Source organism: Solea solea, chromosome 15 (genome assembly GCF_958295425.1).
Source record: "Solea solea chromosome 15, fSolSol10.1, whole genome shotgun sequence".
Lineage (NCBI taxonomy): Eukaryota > Metazoa > Chordata > Actinopteri > Pleuronectiformes > Soleidae > Solea > Solea solea.
In genome coordinates this window covers 13,236,723-13,254,322 of record NC_081148.1, presented here as the reverse complement: position 1 = coordinate 13,254,322, position 17,600 = coordinate 13,236,723, and the positions used below count along the sequence as shown (strand labels likewise).

Genomic DNA, 17,600 nt, shown 5'->3' with positions numbered 1-17,600 from the left:
ATATATATATATTTCTGTTTGATGCTGTTTTAGAGAGAATTTGCGATGTTGGCTTTTCTGACCCAATGTGTGAAAAACACTCAGTGGTTCTTATGGCAGACTGCTTAGAGGGTGGGAACCTGGGGGAGAATCACAGATGAGGGGAATTATTCACTGTCTTGAAATAATCAAGTTATGTTATTTAAGTCTGAATTAAAGTGTATTTCTCCACTATTCTTAGAATAAAAGGAAGGGTATTATACCCACATTCTCTCCAGACACTAGGCTGTATTAGCAGCGGGTCTGCATTGCAGAACTTCTTGCTTTTCATTTAGTGAAAATGATCTTCTATATCTGGCAAATATCTCGCAGACATAACAACACTAATTGTGAAATGTTTGAAGGGCTAGAGTCCTGGCATTTACAGCGGCATAATGATAAATTATATTTTTTATGGCAGTTGAAAGAGGCAAACTCACAGGTGTGCATAGGACACTGCAGATCCTCAGCCTTATGCTGTTGAGGTCAGAGTATTTAAAACCGTGTCAGAGCTGAATATACAGTAGTTAGCACTGGCTACACTGCCTGTTGTAAAACCAGGGCAGTGTTATTTATTATGACTTCAATGGGGGGAAAAAATGGAATTTCTTGGCAAAATATTGCACTGATCTTGAAGGTGATGCTTCTTGCTTTTGAAAACATAAAACATCCTTTGTTACAAGACAGAGTCGGGCAACTCGCAGAAATATGGCGGAGCTGAGTAAATGAAACTCCTCGAGATGCAGCTGAAGCAGCTGGTCGTCAAAGCTGAGACAAGAGGCCTTCCCCTTAACAGTGGAAATGCATCTAACTAAGCTGTTTGCTACCTGGGCAAAAAGAAAGTGGCTTTCATCTGCCATGTATTATCTTAAAATATATGTCCTCAAACCTTTTTATAAGAAAAAAAAAAAGATTCAGAGGAAACTAGTTCATTGAGTATTCATGAAATGCAGTGTGTCTGCCAATAGCAAGACTCCCCCAGGGCCATTATCACTCCACATCGCACACAAACACATACACATGCACTGGTAGCTGTCATACACCAAAGGGTGTGTGTCAGTTCACTGATGAGTATGTGCACCCATCAGTCAGTGTATGTGTGTGAAGCTTTTCATTTGGGTTTAGGAGAAAGTGCGCCAACAATAACTTAACCACCACCACCACCACCACCATCAGCAGCAGCACGGTTTGCCTGTAGGCGTAATCCTTGAAAGTGACACTAATTTTTGTACATTTATCAAAGTACAAGAAATCTTAGCCCTAAGACTGTGAGCACTGGCTGGATGCCATATCACATTACTGGAATGTTCCAGCACCCCCATGGTGTTGTCACAAACTGGAGAAAACAGTTGTCACTAGCTTAGACATGCTGATTACACTTGGAGAACTCCTGCTTCAGTCGTTCTTCAGTTGTAGTCATTGTTTATCTACTTGTTGCACATGTGATTGTGCTCAGCTGCTCCTGTTCTGTTGGGCAGTCCTCACTTTTGCGACTCGGCATCCTCTCCCATCTCAAGCCTCGCGATGTCCTTTCTCCATCTCTGAGTGTACTTTTGCTTGTTTTGCTCGGTGTAAGGCGGGGGAATCTCAGCGTGGAAACAGCTACTGTGAATGTGCCTTCACTTCAACACTTCAGAATTTGTCAATAGACAATTTCAAATCTGTTGTTGTGTTTCCCCTCTTGCTATGGTAATGGGGAGATTTCTTTAAGTGGCAAATAGTTTGGATTCATTTGATAATTCTGTTTTGAGTGTTTTCAGGTGTGTTCTTCCTTATAGACTTCCTTGTGTGTGTGTGTGTGTGTGTGTGTGTGTGTATATTTCAGTGTGTAGACAAAATCAGGACATGGTTTCTCATTTTCCAGTTCAGCACTATTGGTAATGTGAGAACATGGCTAATCCCCCTGGAGGCTCTTACATCATAGAATCAAACTCTGCTAGTTAGCACCACATGCCACATGCACTCTGACACATTACCACACACACACACACAATCGTAGTGTATGTGTAGCAGTTCCTACCCCTGGGGGTCTAATTGCAGTGTTCTGGTAGCCTACTGGAGAATACTCTCTATCAGCAATTAGAATATGATTATGTTTCCCCTCTCGGTGGAACCTGCGAGTCGTTGTGTCTCTGGTGAAGCGCGACATATGGCAGAGCAGAGGTGGAAGACTGGTCACTGGAAAGTCAAAGTTTCTTTACCACATGCATGCAAAGATTATGACCACCAGCACCTGCTGGTGTGTGTGTTTATACACACCACTCATTGCTTGGCAAGTTGACTATCAAGTCGCCCGGTTAAAGAGCGGCTGTTACACTAGATTGGGATTCTAGTTGGGGCACTGAAGCTCACAAACCAATTTTGAGGCATGGTGCCCACACTGAGTGGGTCAGGGTCCCCCGATGCCCGTTACTCCCCACCCAAAAAAATGATTATCAACATCAAGTTTGCCCCTCTACTGAGAATAAGAGGAATGCTGTGATCAGGATCATTGCAATGATTTCATACGGAACATGTGACGTTTCATTATCTCTCTGTTTCTGGGAGTGTTCATTTTCTTTGTCAACATGTCTGCATTTCAACTTCAAATTCCCAGTGTGTGACATCTAATAGTGAGAGTGCAAGCCAAGTGCTTGCCCATTGTGTTCCTGTTGGGTCTCTCTATAATAATTGTAAGGTCTTGACCTTACTACGTTAAATGCCTGGAGATTATATATGTTGTGAATTGGCACTACAAAAAAAATAGAAATTGAACTGTAACTCCAGCACTCACTACAAAAAAGATGTTTCTTTGTCTGCCCAGTGAGCATTTTCTTTAAACAGGAATTACACTGTACACATAAAAGGCTGATTCTAAGTCTATGAAAACCAAACAAGCTTTATTGTAAAGTGATAAATCTTGATTAGACGGTAATCTCGCTGCGTTTCCAGACTTGCATTTCAATCAAAATATTATGTAAAATTGATACCATCAGCAGTAGCATTACAGTTTCCACCTCCCTCCCCTCTTCCCACCTTTTGCCCTCAATCCAGGCTAATTACCCCAGAGCTGTGCCCTCTCTGCTGGCCGGCCACTTCTTCTCTACTCCCCGTCGGTGCTCTTTGTTCTGTGGCTTGTCTCCTCTCTATTCCAGGCTCAGTACCGGGCAATAATAGAGCAGTGAGTGGGGAACAGGGAACACAAGCATGGGTTAAGCTGTTGACCCTAGCTATTGTGCTCTGTGAACCGTTCTTCTGACCATGTTTCTCCGAAGTCTCAACCTCAACCTATCGAGAAGAGAGAGATTCATAATCCCTTCCAAAGTGCAGCTTGACTTCATAGTTGGGCCTACTAATGCAAATTAGTTTAGTTTAAATGACGACATCCAAGAAACATGTTCATGCTTCATATTTCAATATCATTAAGATATTTGGATGTGCAGCCTCAGAAAGTCAAATCAGCAGAGGTAATCGCACAAGTACTTTTGATTTGCAACATACATTTACTTCACATTCACACAAAAAAACCGGCTACTTTATTAATCCCGAAGGAAATTGTATCCAGTCTGCTGCTCACACACATACATCATTCATTCATAAAAGACACAAGAGAAAAGGCATAAAAACACCAAAGAAATTCAATCTCATACTTTCATAACCTACAACAGACGTGTGTGTAATCATATCATGTTGTCTAAGTATAATTAATGTATAATATAAACGTATAAATTACAAGGCTGAACCAAAGTCTATGGGGGGGATGTCATTTGTTTATTCCCATATCTCAAATTATTAATGTAATTCACATTTATATAATTTCCTTTTAAATCCACTGTGTATGTTGTTAATATCGTGACATTAGTTGTGTATAGATAAAGACACTTAGAACATATTTCAAGATCTTCAAGGTTGCTTTTATCAATATTGGTTTGTAATAATTTCATTTAATAATTTAAGCAGGAACTTAATCTATTTTCTCAGTATATAGACAGGGAATGAGTTTACATTCATGATTTCTCCTCCTCTTACTGAGATTATCAAACGGTTTCAAAACAGTGACATTAACAAAGCATCGGTAAAATGACTCACAGGAAATCTCTCATTCAGTCCTGCCCGCTCCATTGTTTGTCTTTCCCTGAGCAGATTGCTCTGATAACATCAACATGTATGAAGTGGAACGCTATCTAAAGATTGCACAGGGGCTGCTCGGGGTCTCGTGCAACACATGTGACAGATGCAAAGAATCGAATGACAGTGGCAGTTGGCTGCCTTTTCGTTTGTTGTCTCCATCTGCTGGGTGTAATTAGCACGCAGCAGCCGCATGATGCCCAAAAGAGAGACAGACAGCGTGTCATCGAAGAGTGCGAGGGAGTTGAGAAAGTTAATAATTAGGACAGTAATTTGAAAAGGAAAAGAGGGATTAAGGAATGTATGCGAGGGGACGACTCAAGTGGGTCTCAGTCTAATATTTTAACCTCCATGATTGAATTGAATATGGAACACTAGACACACTTGAACTTGTTAATGAGAACAGTGCAGCGTTCATAATTTGAAATGCTCATCTCTGAAAAAAGGACATAGACTACAGCAAAGTTAATGCACTTCACCAGTGCAATTAAAATGTGTGGTTTGCTCACATAATCAGTCTTTGAATCTTATTGTCTTATATAGACAATTTATTCGCTTATTGTGGCTGGGTTTTTTTTTTTTGTTTTTTTTTCAACCAAAATTCAAAGAAATCAAATCATTCTTCTTCTTTTAAGTTAATAAGAAATCCATGATTTTAAATTGATGTGATTGAATGTCTTCATGCAGGTGCCCTAAAAACAAATGTTTTGAAATTGTCATATTGAAAAATTAACTATTCAATTCGTTACTCATCCATTCATAAAACATAGCCTGTACTTTTTAAGATACAGTATGAACCCATTTGAATGGCATTTATGTGACATGAGAATATTAACAACAGCTGAATTCTCTTAAACTTGAACATGTGAACCGTCGGTGACATTAACATACGTCCAGTGAAGAAGTAAAGGGTCAGAAGCAGTGGCAGGAGAGTGTGTACTGGTTGATGTTGTTAGGTCAGCCTTTGGCAGGTAGCAAGAGACAAAACACAGCACAGCACAGCAAAAGTTGTATCCATATTGCATGAAATGGAGAGATACACTATGCTTATCCATCTCTCTCCTTTCCAGTGGAGCCATGCTGCATGCTGGGGGTTATGCTGAATTATCCACAACGCCAGTTTTCTTTGTCCCTCTGACTTTCTACTCTCTTGTCTTTTTTTCTTTCCATCTATCCATCCAGGGAACACCAACAGCGTTTTTGCCCTGGACTACATCAGTGGGTCTCTGACAGTGAATGGCCAGGTGGACAGAGAAAACCCACTCTACTCAGCAGGATTCACTATCACTGTCAAGGTGAGCTGCTGAACGGGAGGCGGTAAAGGAGCGGGGGGAGACTGTCGCAACCCAGAGAAGCGATCGAAAATCTTTTTCATCAGTGGATCAAGAGAGAGCTTTGATATGATCGAGTATTAAATCAATGCACTGTCTGGTTTTTGATCGCCTCGAAAGACCTGATAAACGCAATACATCACCTTTGCTTGTACTATACATATTTTGACGTGGTGTCTTCACACTGTTCCAATTAGGTGAGATTTTAAGGTCAGTGCAACACTGACTTAGTACAAGACACAGGATTTGTGTGACTGTAGACTCGGTCAATATGTCTGTGCACAAATGTGGTTATTCTGTGGTGATGTTTCCTTGCGAAGCTCGAGTTCAGTCAGCAGTCAGCCGTGAGGGAGGACAGAAGGGGCAGAGGAGGACAAGATAAAGGAATAGGATTTACAGTGCTCCGCATTGCTTAGTGTTCCTTTTGTTCTCTCCTCTCTTCTTCCTTTTTTTCTGTTTAGATCAGGTGAAGTGTCTGAATCCCCCTGTCCCTCCACTGAGCCCACAGTCTATCTCACTTGGCTCTTTAGCATGTCAGCCATGCCCTCTCACCCTCAATCCCTCCCCACCCACAGCTTTCTCGCTTTGTCCACTCTCCTTTTGATGACATTTTTTTCTTGTTCACCAAGTGGTCCCCCCCCCCCCCCCCCAGGTGTGAGAGATTGTGTGAAATGATTTGCCGAGGGCTAATGAGAGTGGAAGGTTTTCAAATCAAATCCGTGTTTTGTTTTTTTTGTTGTTTTTTTTCCGGTACACCTGCAGTCTTATATTGTGGATTTTGAATGAGAAATGGTTTGCACCTGTTGGGGACAATAATTGGCCTTTAAGGACAGTTAATGGCCTCACGACCACATCCTCCCTCATTTAGCTGCAATTATTGTTAATAAAAAGCAGGTCGCATGACATTTCTTATGAAAGGACTGCTGAGATACAGCTGAGCTGACTCTTAATGTTAATACAAGAGAGATTCTGGCTAACAATCCCAGACTCACTCTATCTTCCTAATTGAAATCAATAATTACAAAGAAGAAAAGTAGAATAAGGGAAAGTGCTGAAAACGAGAAAATGTCGCCCAAAAAATGTATTTATAAGATATGGATTTTTCTCCCTCTATATTTTCTCTGCCTCTCTTTACTTGTGCTTTCGTAGGTAGTGCTACTATTGATTGTGGTGTGCCATAGTAATACAACTAATTTCTCAACTTCAGGCAGCTTAGATAGTGCTGAGCGTATGAGGTCGCGGTCAAATGATTCAGTGGCATTGAGACAGGAGAGGCTAAACTACCTTGATTACCCAGGCGGAGGCAAGTAGTACCTGCCCCCTCTCTTATTGTTTTTGACACCACTCTATCAATAAACGGGACCCCACCTGCCCATTCCTACCTTCCCCTTCCATTTATTTTCTTCTTTTCTTTCAGAATCCTCACATCTTTGACTCTGAGCTCACCAGAAACAGCGAGTGTGTGTAATTGCATCTTCTCAATTGGACTTTCTCCTAAATCTCATTGTGTGTGTGTGTGTGTGTGTGTGGATGTACATTTGCTGGCCCTCTTTTGACGCCACTTTGAGCCTATTTCTATGATTGCCTTGAGTCCACCTGTCCACCTATTGATGACTGACTGACTGAGATTGCTTGCTGACCGCCTCCATCCAAAATGACATTTTCAGCGCAATGAAATGAATCTCATGTATCTCTCCCCCTTTTCTCTTTCTCCCTCGACGATTTCCGCGTCCATTTGTTTCCACAATAAGGCCACAGAGTTAAAAGATGATCGCAGTCCATCAGAGGCCACGGTGATGACCACCTTCACCATTCTGCTAATTGACAAGAATGACAACGCTCCAAAGTTCAACAGCACCGAGTATCGGGTGCGGATCACTGAGCTCGCCCAGGTGGGCTTTGCTCTGCCACTCTTCATCCAGGCGGAAGACAAAGATGAGGTGAGTCAATCATGTGTTGTCTATGCAGCCTTGGCATCTTGTGATTGGTAATAAAGCTGTGCCAAGCTTCAGGTGCTGATGTGTGATTTGGTCAAACCGACACTTAAGATAAACAGAAGTTGTGGGGAATTTAATTGTTTTTCTCACTTACCCCTGAGTTAGATTCTACTAAATGCATCAGGACCTTACAGAAAACAACTGTATTTATTCAACTGTTGAGTGGAATTAAATGGCATAGTCATGATCCAATTGAACCAAACCAAAAAATATCTTTGTGTAACGGACGGAACACTGATTTTGTTTCCGAACAAAAAAAACAAGGTATTCTGTAGGTGTTATTTCAAAGTTACACATCCACTCAACTATTGGACTATCGGAACTGTTGTTATTTATTTTTGCTGATGATGAATGAGGAGGGTCCCTGCGGTGGACTGGCGATTTATCCAGGATGTACCCAGTGTTTTGCCCTGTATCAGCTGGGATTGGCTCCAGCTCGCCCCACAATGCCCCAGTGAAGGATAAAGTGGTAGAAAATGGACGGATAGATGGATGAATAAGGAGGTTCAGACATAATGGCTGGGTGTCACACAACACGTACATCACTCACAATTTGATCTTGCAACAAAGTCACGTCAGACAGCTACATGAAAATGTTGTTAGCGATATGTTTTTATCTGTCGATTTACAAATGCAGCAGCCACAAAGAACCTTAGTCACTGCGTGCATGTGTGTGTGTGTGTGTGTGTCTGTCTCAATCCAGGGACTGAACAACAGATAAAATGCGTTGTGTGAAATGAGACGGTCTAGCCCACACAACTCACGACTTTCCCTCTTTCTTCTTCTTCTTCTCCTAATAAATCCTGGCAGACTGTACACCGAGAGGTTAAGTGCTGCCCTCCACAGTTCAAAGTCCTGAATCGCAGTTCTTCTGCCCCTTGAAGCCTGACTGCTGATTTAAGCCCGAATCAGCAAAAACATCCCCGATATATTTAAATCTGATGTAAACTATATTTAATTTTTCAACATAGTTGTAGAATTAATTGTGTTTTTCAGTCAGTTCTAGTTTTGATAGACTCTCCAGGTATAACCTTAATATTTCATGCAATAATGGAGAAAATAGAGACGCATCAACCCAGACGCTGGTGTGTGATGTACTGTATCTCAAGCAAGTCACATGATTTCCCTTAAATTTGACTAACTAAATGTACTCCTCACAGATAAAATGTGTACAAAATTAAAACACTATTTCTACAGCAGTGTTTTTTTAACAACAACGTCATAGAGGTAAATCAACTATTAAACTAAGGCAGTCAACTCTATAACTGTTAATTATTCACAGCAGATCATCATCACAACAAACCTGGTTGAGATTCTTAATTCTTCTCTTTGATCCACAAATAAACCCTGTTTACATAATATAAAGAATGAGTTCACATTTCTTAGAAATTATATCACAATTATATCTTATCTTTGTATTATTTGTATGTATTATTTGTATTATAATTATTTTATTTTATTTATTTTTTACAAAGAAAAAAACTCAAGCCACAAAACTTCAGCCGCGTTCGAAGGAGCCGACGATTGATGTGTCAATTGGGACAGCCCACGTCGCAGTGTGGTGATGCATTTTGACAACATCTGGATGAAGAATACACACATCCAGCCTCTGGATTGAGACAGAGCTTGTGTGTGTTAGTGAGTGTGTTAGTGTGGACAGTCAAACCATCAACAATATGCTTTAGTATGTCTGCCACTTCCCATTAGCTGGATCTGTCAACCTAATGTGGTGACACATGTCACACACACAGAACTCAAAGACTTTTTCACTTTACGCTTACTCTGCCATCCTCTCTCTCTCTCCCTCTCTCCCTCTCTCTCTCTCCCCCTTTCTCTCTCCCGCTCTCATATTTGCACATGCCTGCTCACAGCAGCATATTGGAGTCAACTACAATTTAATTTGCTCTGGAAGAGATGGGATAGAGCATCAAATTATACCTAACGAGGAAAATCAATCACCACTGGTGCAGATAAGACGAAAGCTAGTCAACTCTGATTGATTTAGCCACAGTGGCTGTCAGGGTGGAATTTGACAGATAACTGCAAGTCAAGTGGATAGAGAAAAAGGTGGCGCGAGAAAGAGACAGAGGAGCGACTCAAAACATTCTGAACAGCAGAACCAGAGGCCTGAATAATTGGTAGAGCAGGATGAAGCAGAAAGAAGAAAAAGAAAGCACTTCAAGAAGTGATAGCAAGAGTATTTACCAGCCGGGCCTGTATATTAATTCTAGGGGTGTTGTGTTGCAGTCAGAGAAGGAAGAACTGTGCAAGGGGGTGACAACTCAGACACCTTTGCACATGATAAGAGGTCCCTCTGTATATGTTTATGTATAACCTTTAGGGACCACAGTTTATTTACCTTAATCCAACAGAAGAAAATGCTCGTTCATAATCCAGAATAATGTTATGTTCGCAAATTGTGTGTTACAGGCTTGCATTGTAAGACTGTTATACATCTATTACAAAGACTAAAATCCACAAGGCCTTTTTGTATTGCTGTTTTGATCCTGTGCCAGCACTCACACTCATTTACACTCTGCCACACCTGTGCTGTAATCTCACTTTTTTTCTACTATGAAGGATTACAGGCAGACAGACGTTTCATTTTTTTTTACACTGTGACAGAAGTGGTAGTTAACTCTCTCTCTCTCTCTCTCTCTCTCTCTCTCTCTCTCTCTCTCTCTCTCTCTCTCTCTCTCTCTCTCTCTCTCTCTCTGTCACCACCTTCATATTCTCTTCTGCTCGGCTAGCATCTTTAAAAACTTTGCTGCTGGAACTTGTCACTAAACTTTGTGGCAGTTGCATCTGACAGGCTGCTTTTATTGGGGGCTTCTAAAGGCAGGAGCAAATGGACAGGCAATTACGTTTATGGGCAGTTTGAGGTGACATCCCTGCATATTGGATGGTCTTTTAAATAGGAGTCATCAGCCACAATGGTTCTCCCAGAAATGAAAACAAAAACAAGGGGGCTATTTCAACCACCGGCCTAATGCCAATCAACGCGCCACCCGTCTTCGTCTGTCTGCTACAATAGCGACATGATTGGCTGCCCCACAGCTTTATATATGAAAGCAGGAGGGATCTAGAGCTGTTTTCTCAGCTCAAGACGGCCACAGCCTTTTCAGAGCTGTAATGTCATTTTGACCCTCTCTTGACTTATATTTGCTCATCATGCATTTGATATTTGGGATTTATCTGAGGAAGAGGAATGACTGTAAGATTATTTTATTCCGAATTTGATATAAACACCAACATGTCTGAATTAAGGAAGATAGTCGTGGCTGTCATTAGGAATTCCATCAGCCATCTTTTACTCCCTTTACTTTAATCAACACACGATATGATGATTAAACTAGCATATGGTTAAAACCCTCCTCACTGGCTAGAGTAAGTAACACTTCCAGCTGGACATGCAGCACCACAGGCAGCGCACGGGTATTTATTTCATGTTGTACACAGATGCCAATTTTCATATTGTGACAGTGCAGTGTAGGGTTTCGGTGTTGGCGATAAAGGATTCAAATGAGATGAGATGAGGCTGTAATTTAGTACTCATGCCCGTGTCGCTGTCTAACCCTGTCATAACCATTTTGGTTCACATTTTGACAGTTGTGCTTACCGCCTTGTTTCTCCTTGCTTTTCCTGCAAAGTGCAGCTGTCCAGGTCAAATGTGTAGTGAAGCCTGCAATTTTCGTTGAGGTCTCGCATCCTCGCTACAATTAAGACCCTTTCACAGGCAGATTATAATACACCGTATGAAAATAGAGGATAACTACATATATGATGGCATGATTTTATGGCATGCATCTTTGCATATCACTCAGAACGATTTAGTTTTGCCTTGTAATGTTATCGGCGGAAACGAGTGGAAGGGAAGGGCTTGAGGGTTGCTGGTTCAAATCTTGGTCAAGGCGTGGGGTGCCCCTGAGCAAGGTACCGGACCCCCATTAATCCCCGGGTGCAGATAAGTGCTGCCCACTGGGGTTTGTTCACTAATGTTGTGCGGATTAAATGCAGAGGTCAAATTCACTAATCACTAATTGGTGTGCGTAAATAAAATGAGTTCTAATTCCAAAATACTCTGGCCTTGGAAGTATTCTGAACGACAGATTGAAAAGGGAAAGAGAACAGAGCAAGTGCCATTGAAGGATAGAAGAAATCTTGCAAAGAGATGCAGTGATACAAATAAACGTCTTGCTCATAACTGATAAGAGTGAATGGAGGTGTCTCTGCACCTTAGTATTATCATGAATTATAAGTTTTGTCTTAAAATGAACCCTCAAAAATCAATGGATATTCTGTACCAGGGACTTTTATCAACCACATTTTTTCCACCACTGTTAGTTTATATATCTGCCTGTTCTCTCTCACTAACCCCTGTTTTTTCTTATCCCTCTTGCGGCAGGGGGTGAACAGCATGTTCCAGGTGTTCCTGACAGGAAACAATTCAGAATACTTCACCATCTCCCCCACAGCAGTGCAGGGGCGTGCCGACATCAGGATGAGGGTGGCCATGCCGCTGGACTTCGAAAATATTCGCAGCTACAGCTTCTCTGTGAGTTTTGTTGTATTTGTTATTAGTTCTCTTACCCCTCAAATGTGAACATTTACATGATAATTAATGCTTGGATGCACTCAAGAAATCATAATAGACATGGCTGAGGAAGGACACAGCGGCCAGCATCTCCCCTCCACAGCCCACAGCTTATTGGTTAATAATGTACGAGGCAGTAGGATAAAGCATGTTTTTTTTATTAACTGTGAATGTCTAACAAATCATGTTTGTAAAGACACAGTATGAGCGAACAATTGCTGCCCTACACTGTGAGACTGCCCTTGAATCAACTGCGTACCCAGTCTGATGTTTAAGCACCAAAGCCTAAATGTAGCTTCATTATGTCTGACTGAGTTTTTGTCACCTCAGTTTAAATCCTAAACTCACTTAATCTTTGACGTCTATGCTGCAATAAAAAAAGAGAGGGCAATAATTAACTGTTTTGAATAAATAAACTAATATTTAATGCATGCTGTTTCTTGAGCTGAACTGTAACACGTGCAATGAAATGTCAAGTGCTCTATATATCTTACTTGTTGTCTCCCCTCAGCTCTTTGCCAATGAGTCCATGTCCGACCATGTGGGATTTGCCCGTGTCTTCATTGAGCTGATCAATGAGAATGACAACCGGCCCATCTTCAGCAAACCGCTGTACAACATCAGCCTTCCTGAAAACACACCCCCTGGCACCTCGCTGTTACGCATCCTAGTGAGTATCCCTGAAAATCACTGTGCCTTGTTTACAGAGCAGAGAATGTGATAAATGACTCAAAGGGTAGTTTCTTGTGATTTATCCCTGAAGAGGAGTTCAACTAGAATCCAGCGAGATTACAATAAAACCTGACTAGCACTAGTAACCTTTATGGGAGTTGTTAGGGATAGGGAATGAAATCTTGGTGTGTGTGTGTGTTGTGCTTCATGTGACCCAGTTCCCTCCTGAGACTTAACCATAGATGAGTTTTGATTTATTGCGACTCAAGCGAAGCTGCTTCAGATTAACACAGTGTAATCTGGTTCACCATTATTGGGTATACGTTTCATGCACTCTCATGGCCAATTTGCAAGCTCTAATGCTCCACCATTCAGCAGTGTTTTTAGTCACTTAGCTGACCAGCAGCAACGGCTTTAGCTGGATCGGAAAACTCCTCTAAACGGTTCCCCACAAAACTGAATTATTATTCATTACAATTCTTGTGACAGAACGCTCACAATCTACTAGGTTCAAGTGCAGAAAAGCACAATGTGAAAATCAATAGTGTTTATTGTATACTGGGTGTTCATGAAATGGAGATTGCGAGGCAGTCTAATACCCGATAAGACCTGGCTGATGTTGGCCTCGTGCCAGAGCATGCGGCCATGCCATGGAATCCTGATTGCTCGCTCTCGAGTGTGGATGGGTTGTAAATAGGATGAGAAGTGACGACCTCTCAATGAGAGCTCCTCCGGCATGGATGGCAGCACATGTTTATGATACACTGTTGGATCAGAGCACTGCAATGTTGTCACACATTTACACCAGCCCTCTTAGACCCCGCTAAACAGAATACACACGTAAGACTAACCAGATCCGATGTCGCCATTACTCAGCCAGACAACAGTGTCCCTTACCACCTGCAAGTTAAACATGAGGCTGAAAGACAATGTCGACTTTTTATCCACGATGTCCCACGTGATTAGGACTATATCGCGTATGTGTGTTTGGAGTTTGTGTTGTTAATGTGTTTGCGCAGTCATGTTTGCCTTTGTGGTTCTGTCATAATTCAGTTCATTAGTAATTTAGACAGTAGGTTACATCATTTGTAAGCCGACGACAAAATCCGATATTGTTTATTTATGTGCCTCGGTCTGATCAAACAAGCCACGGCCGCTTCACTCTTGTTTGTGTGGGTAATGAGCAATTGAATTTTAGAACGGGTGGAGTGTCTGTGCATTGTTTGAAACGTTAGACGGTAAGAAGAAAAACCCGTTCTCTGCTTCACATTATTCATGCAGAGGTGGAGAAATGATGGAGTGGATGACGCCCCTCATAAATGTACAGTACTATGTCACATTTCTTCAAATGAATATCACGTTCTGGCTTTGCAGAGTTGTACCTACATAACTGCACCTGATTGCGTTCAGCGAGCTTTTAAAACTTTCCAACGCACTCCTGTGAGTCTGCACCACGTAACCTGTCAATTATGTCATTGTTAGGGGAAAAAGAATGTCGACTTAAAGTCAATGAGGCCCCGAACAATTCGTGCTGCTATTACAAGAATTTCTACTTCCCTCAAGCACATTTTATTCTGCACTTTTATAATACAGCTCCCTGGGTTTTAAGTGTGTGGCACATTTTAATTTTTTCGGTCTCACTCTCTAACTATTGCAAGTTCACACTGTCTGCTTGTCTTAAGTGCAGTGAACAAGTCAGAGCAGCACAATATAAGGAGATTGTTAGGCTGAGTCAAGCCTCTCGTTGCTCTCTGTCAAGTGGCTGCGAGGTGAAACAGACGGTGGCCAGATTATACTTAAGCGTGAAAAAAAGGAGGGCAACTCTTTCTTTCCCAGCAAAAATACACCTCCACCTCTAAAGCCCACCTCTAAAAATTTCAGGTTTCACAATAATTATATAATAATCTTTTTTTCTTTGTCCATCACATTACAGATCAGTAATGTGGCGGACGAGGTTGGAATCAGGATGAAACTATGAACTGAAATGAGTCGTGTTTGTTCCTGGTCCTTTTATAAAAAGGTGCCAAACAAGCAGTCTGATAATGCGATTGAAATTCTTTGTTTGGGTTAATATTCACTGCTGATCTGATCAGAGCTTATGTACAATGTTAGTCAATGCATTACTCAGTGCCCACTCCTGTGTCCCTGTAGACACTGCTTAACATATAAGTACACACACACACAGACACACACAGGCAGTGGCTGTTTAATATTTATGGTCCACAGCATTACTTATCATTATAAATATTTATTGTGATTTACTCTTTTGTCTGGGTCCTTTTCTCTCCAACTCTCTCTTTCTGTCTCTTCTGTACCCTGGAGACTTTAGACACCAGCAGCTGCACGTATCAGTGGAATCAGTCTTATTTTCTCTCTTTGCCTTTCAGAAAATTTGTCTTCTTTCATTTCTTATTTATTGCATGCCCTTGGTTATTGTTGTTTTTTCCCCTTTCTCTGTTTTACCATTAGATTTCTAATGGTTTTCAGGTGTTGCATTGATTCACTGTTTCTGAATCTGTTTCTGCTAGGAATAAACTCTCTTGGCTCTTAGTTCCATCAGCCTCTACATTGGGGGATATGCATGTTTAGGATGCCTGCACAAGTAGAACAACTATTTACTCACACATACTTTTCCGCTTACATAAAATGTATGATTTAATATTGGTCCTGGGTTAGGGTCTGGGTGCCCTGCTCGTGCCATGTTGTGTGTTTTATGGGCTCAGTGCAGATGCTGTATGTTTGAGGGCTGAGGCACAATGATGAATGCTTGCAGCAGGAAGCTATAAATTACAGAGGGGGTGATGTTTTACTTTCACCACTGTTAAGACGGGGGTGATAGTCACAAAAGCTATTATAATTCATTCTTGTTATAAAAGAGGCCCAGCTCGCTCCTGATATTTTTAGCTCACACACAATCACTGCTAATAATACGGCACTTATCAGGAGTGTTTTGACGTTGTCATATGGAATAATAGTTAATAGTTGTACCGGGCAGAGGACAAACATGCGGCAGCTGAGACTTACTGTACGTCTGAACTGTCCGCTTTATAGAGACGTGCAACTTGTCTGGTTTATTGGTCGGTTCATGGATTATAAAGTATGTTATACTGCAACACTAGTATATCCAAATGCAGGGGTTAAGTGGCAAAAATAGTGTTTACTTAAAAAACTTAACATAAGAGGCAAAAAGAAAACAAAATCCTACGAAGGAGTATTAGGGCCATCCTGAATAAAGTCGTAACTTTACGTAAATGAAGTCGTAACTTTACGAAAATGAAGTCGTAACTTTACGAGAATGAAGTCGTAACTTTACGAGAATAAAGTCGTAACATTACAAGCATAAAGTCGTAACATTACAAGCATAAAGTCGTAACAGTACGAGAATAAAGTCATAACAGTACGAGAATAAAGTCGTAACTTTACGAGAATAAAGTCGTAACTTTACGAGAATAAAGTCGTTACATTATGAGAAAAGTTGTAACATTATGAGAAAGAAATTGTAACATTATGAGAAAAAAGTCGTAATATTATGAAAATATAGTCGTAATATTACGAGGATAAAATTATTATTATTAAGCAAAGACGAGATGGGAAACGCGGAGCACTTTGTGAAGTTACATTTTGGTACATCAGCACCACATTATCATTCGCACCAGGACTTTGAAAAGATTGTGCAAGAAACTGAGTTTGTTTCGACGAAAGAATCACACAGACTTGGTGGAAATCATCTCTTTTGTGGAGAGGGAAATGGCTGGTAGTGGTGGACTGCAAGAGGTTTTGCCTTTAAATTAAATTTTTAAATTAAATTCAATAATGATAAATAATAATATTACGACTTTATTCTCGAAAGATAATATTTTTTTCTTTCTTTGTTGTTTGGCCCTGATACTCCGTCGTACAGTCCAACACACACTGTAAAAAAATTTTTAAACTTACATGTTACCTTATTACATAGATCATAGATCAGATCAGGTCATTTACATTCACACACTGTTGCTTTATCTGCTGGCAAAATGAAGCTGTCAGCCTTAGAACTGTACATTCGGTCTTCTCACTGGTAGCTCACACTTTTTAAAGCTTATGCCCACCCCACTGTCCTCTTCGCTCCCCTCTTTCTCTCGCTCTCTCACACACTTCTTCATATTCCTGAGGTAACAGCTGTTTCACATGCAGTTGGAATAATTATACTGCCGCTGTCTACAAACAGTAGGCTTTATCTTGCAAGCTGTCAGAGCTCTGTTGTGAAAACATCCTCTCCACTTTATTTAGCTCCTGTTTCACAAAAGTATACATTGTTAAAAAGTTGTGTCAGTCTCACTCTTTCTCCAGCTTACTGTTCTGGGTAGTCGGGAGATAATCGAAACAGGTTGTTCAATCCTGTCGGCGGGCAGCAGTCGCTGTGAGCACCCCCACCTGCTCGTTAATGGTTTCGAGAAATAAAGCAGTCGTAAAAGTACATTCGCCATCGCCATTACGCTAAAGTGTCCGCAGTAAAAACACACACAGCTCCCATCAACCCCCGCAGGTGCTCTAGGTCACAGCTGGGGGAACTGGCAAGAGATGTGATTAGTCCTCCACTGGTCAAAGTTAGTGAAGGGGTGTTGTATCTCCTCTCTGCTGAAGTGGTTGGACGTTTTGCGTCATTACGTGCACGGAAAATGAAGGAGAATCCTTCACTTGCATTAGTTTAGTCCGCGCTCGTCGAGGAGCCGTTCAGGATGCGAGATCAGTAATTGGACATATCTCAGAGAAGCCGCAACACTCGTGGCAGAGTGTCTGCTCTTTTTCCAGGCTGTTGCTCTGCTCTGAGTCTTGTTGTGTTGTATTGATCAGAGATACAAACTGGCTCTGTACAAGTCCCATGGCAATATGTGTGTGTGT

The 17,600-nt window shown here is 41.3% G+C and overlaps 1 protein-coding gene across 1 annotated transcript in view; it reads left to right on the top strand.

The window, feature by feature from the left end:
* The window catches only part of cdh23 (cadherin-related 23), a 146,752-nt gene that overhangs the window by 74,988 nt on the left and 54,164 nt on the right, over window positions 1-17,600 (top strand). Inside the window, exons 11-14 of the mRNA XM_058651337.1 lie at window positions 5,308-5,420; window positions 7,208-7,396; window positions 11,859-12,008; window positions 12,559-12,717. Of these exons, the coding sequence (XP_058507320.1) occupies window positions 5,308-5,420; window positions 7,208-7,396; window positions 11,859-12,008; window positions 12,559-12,717 (611 nt within the window). The remainder of the gene's footprint in view (window positions 1-5,307; window positions 5,421-7,207; window positions 7,397-11,858; window positions 12,009-12,558; window positions 12,718-17,600) is intronic.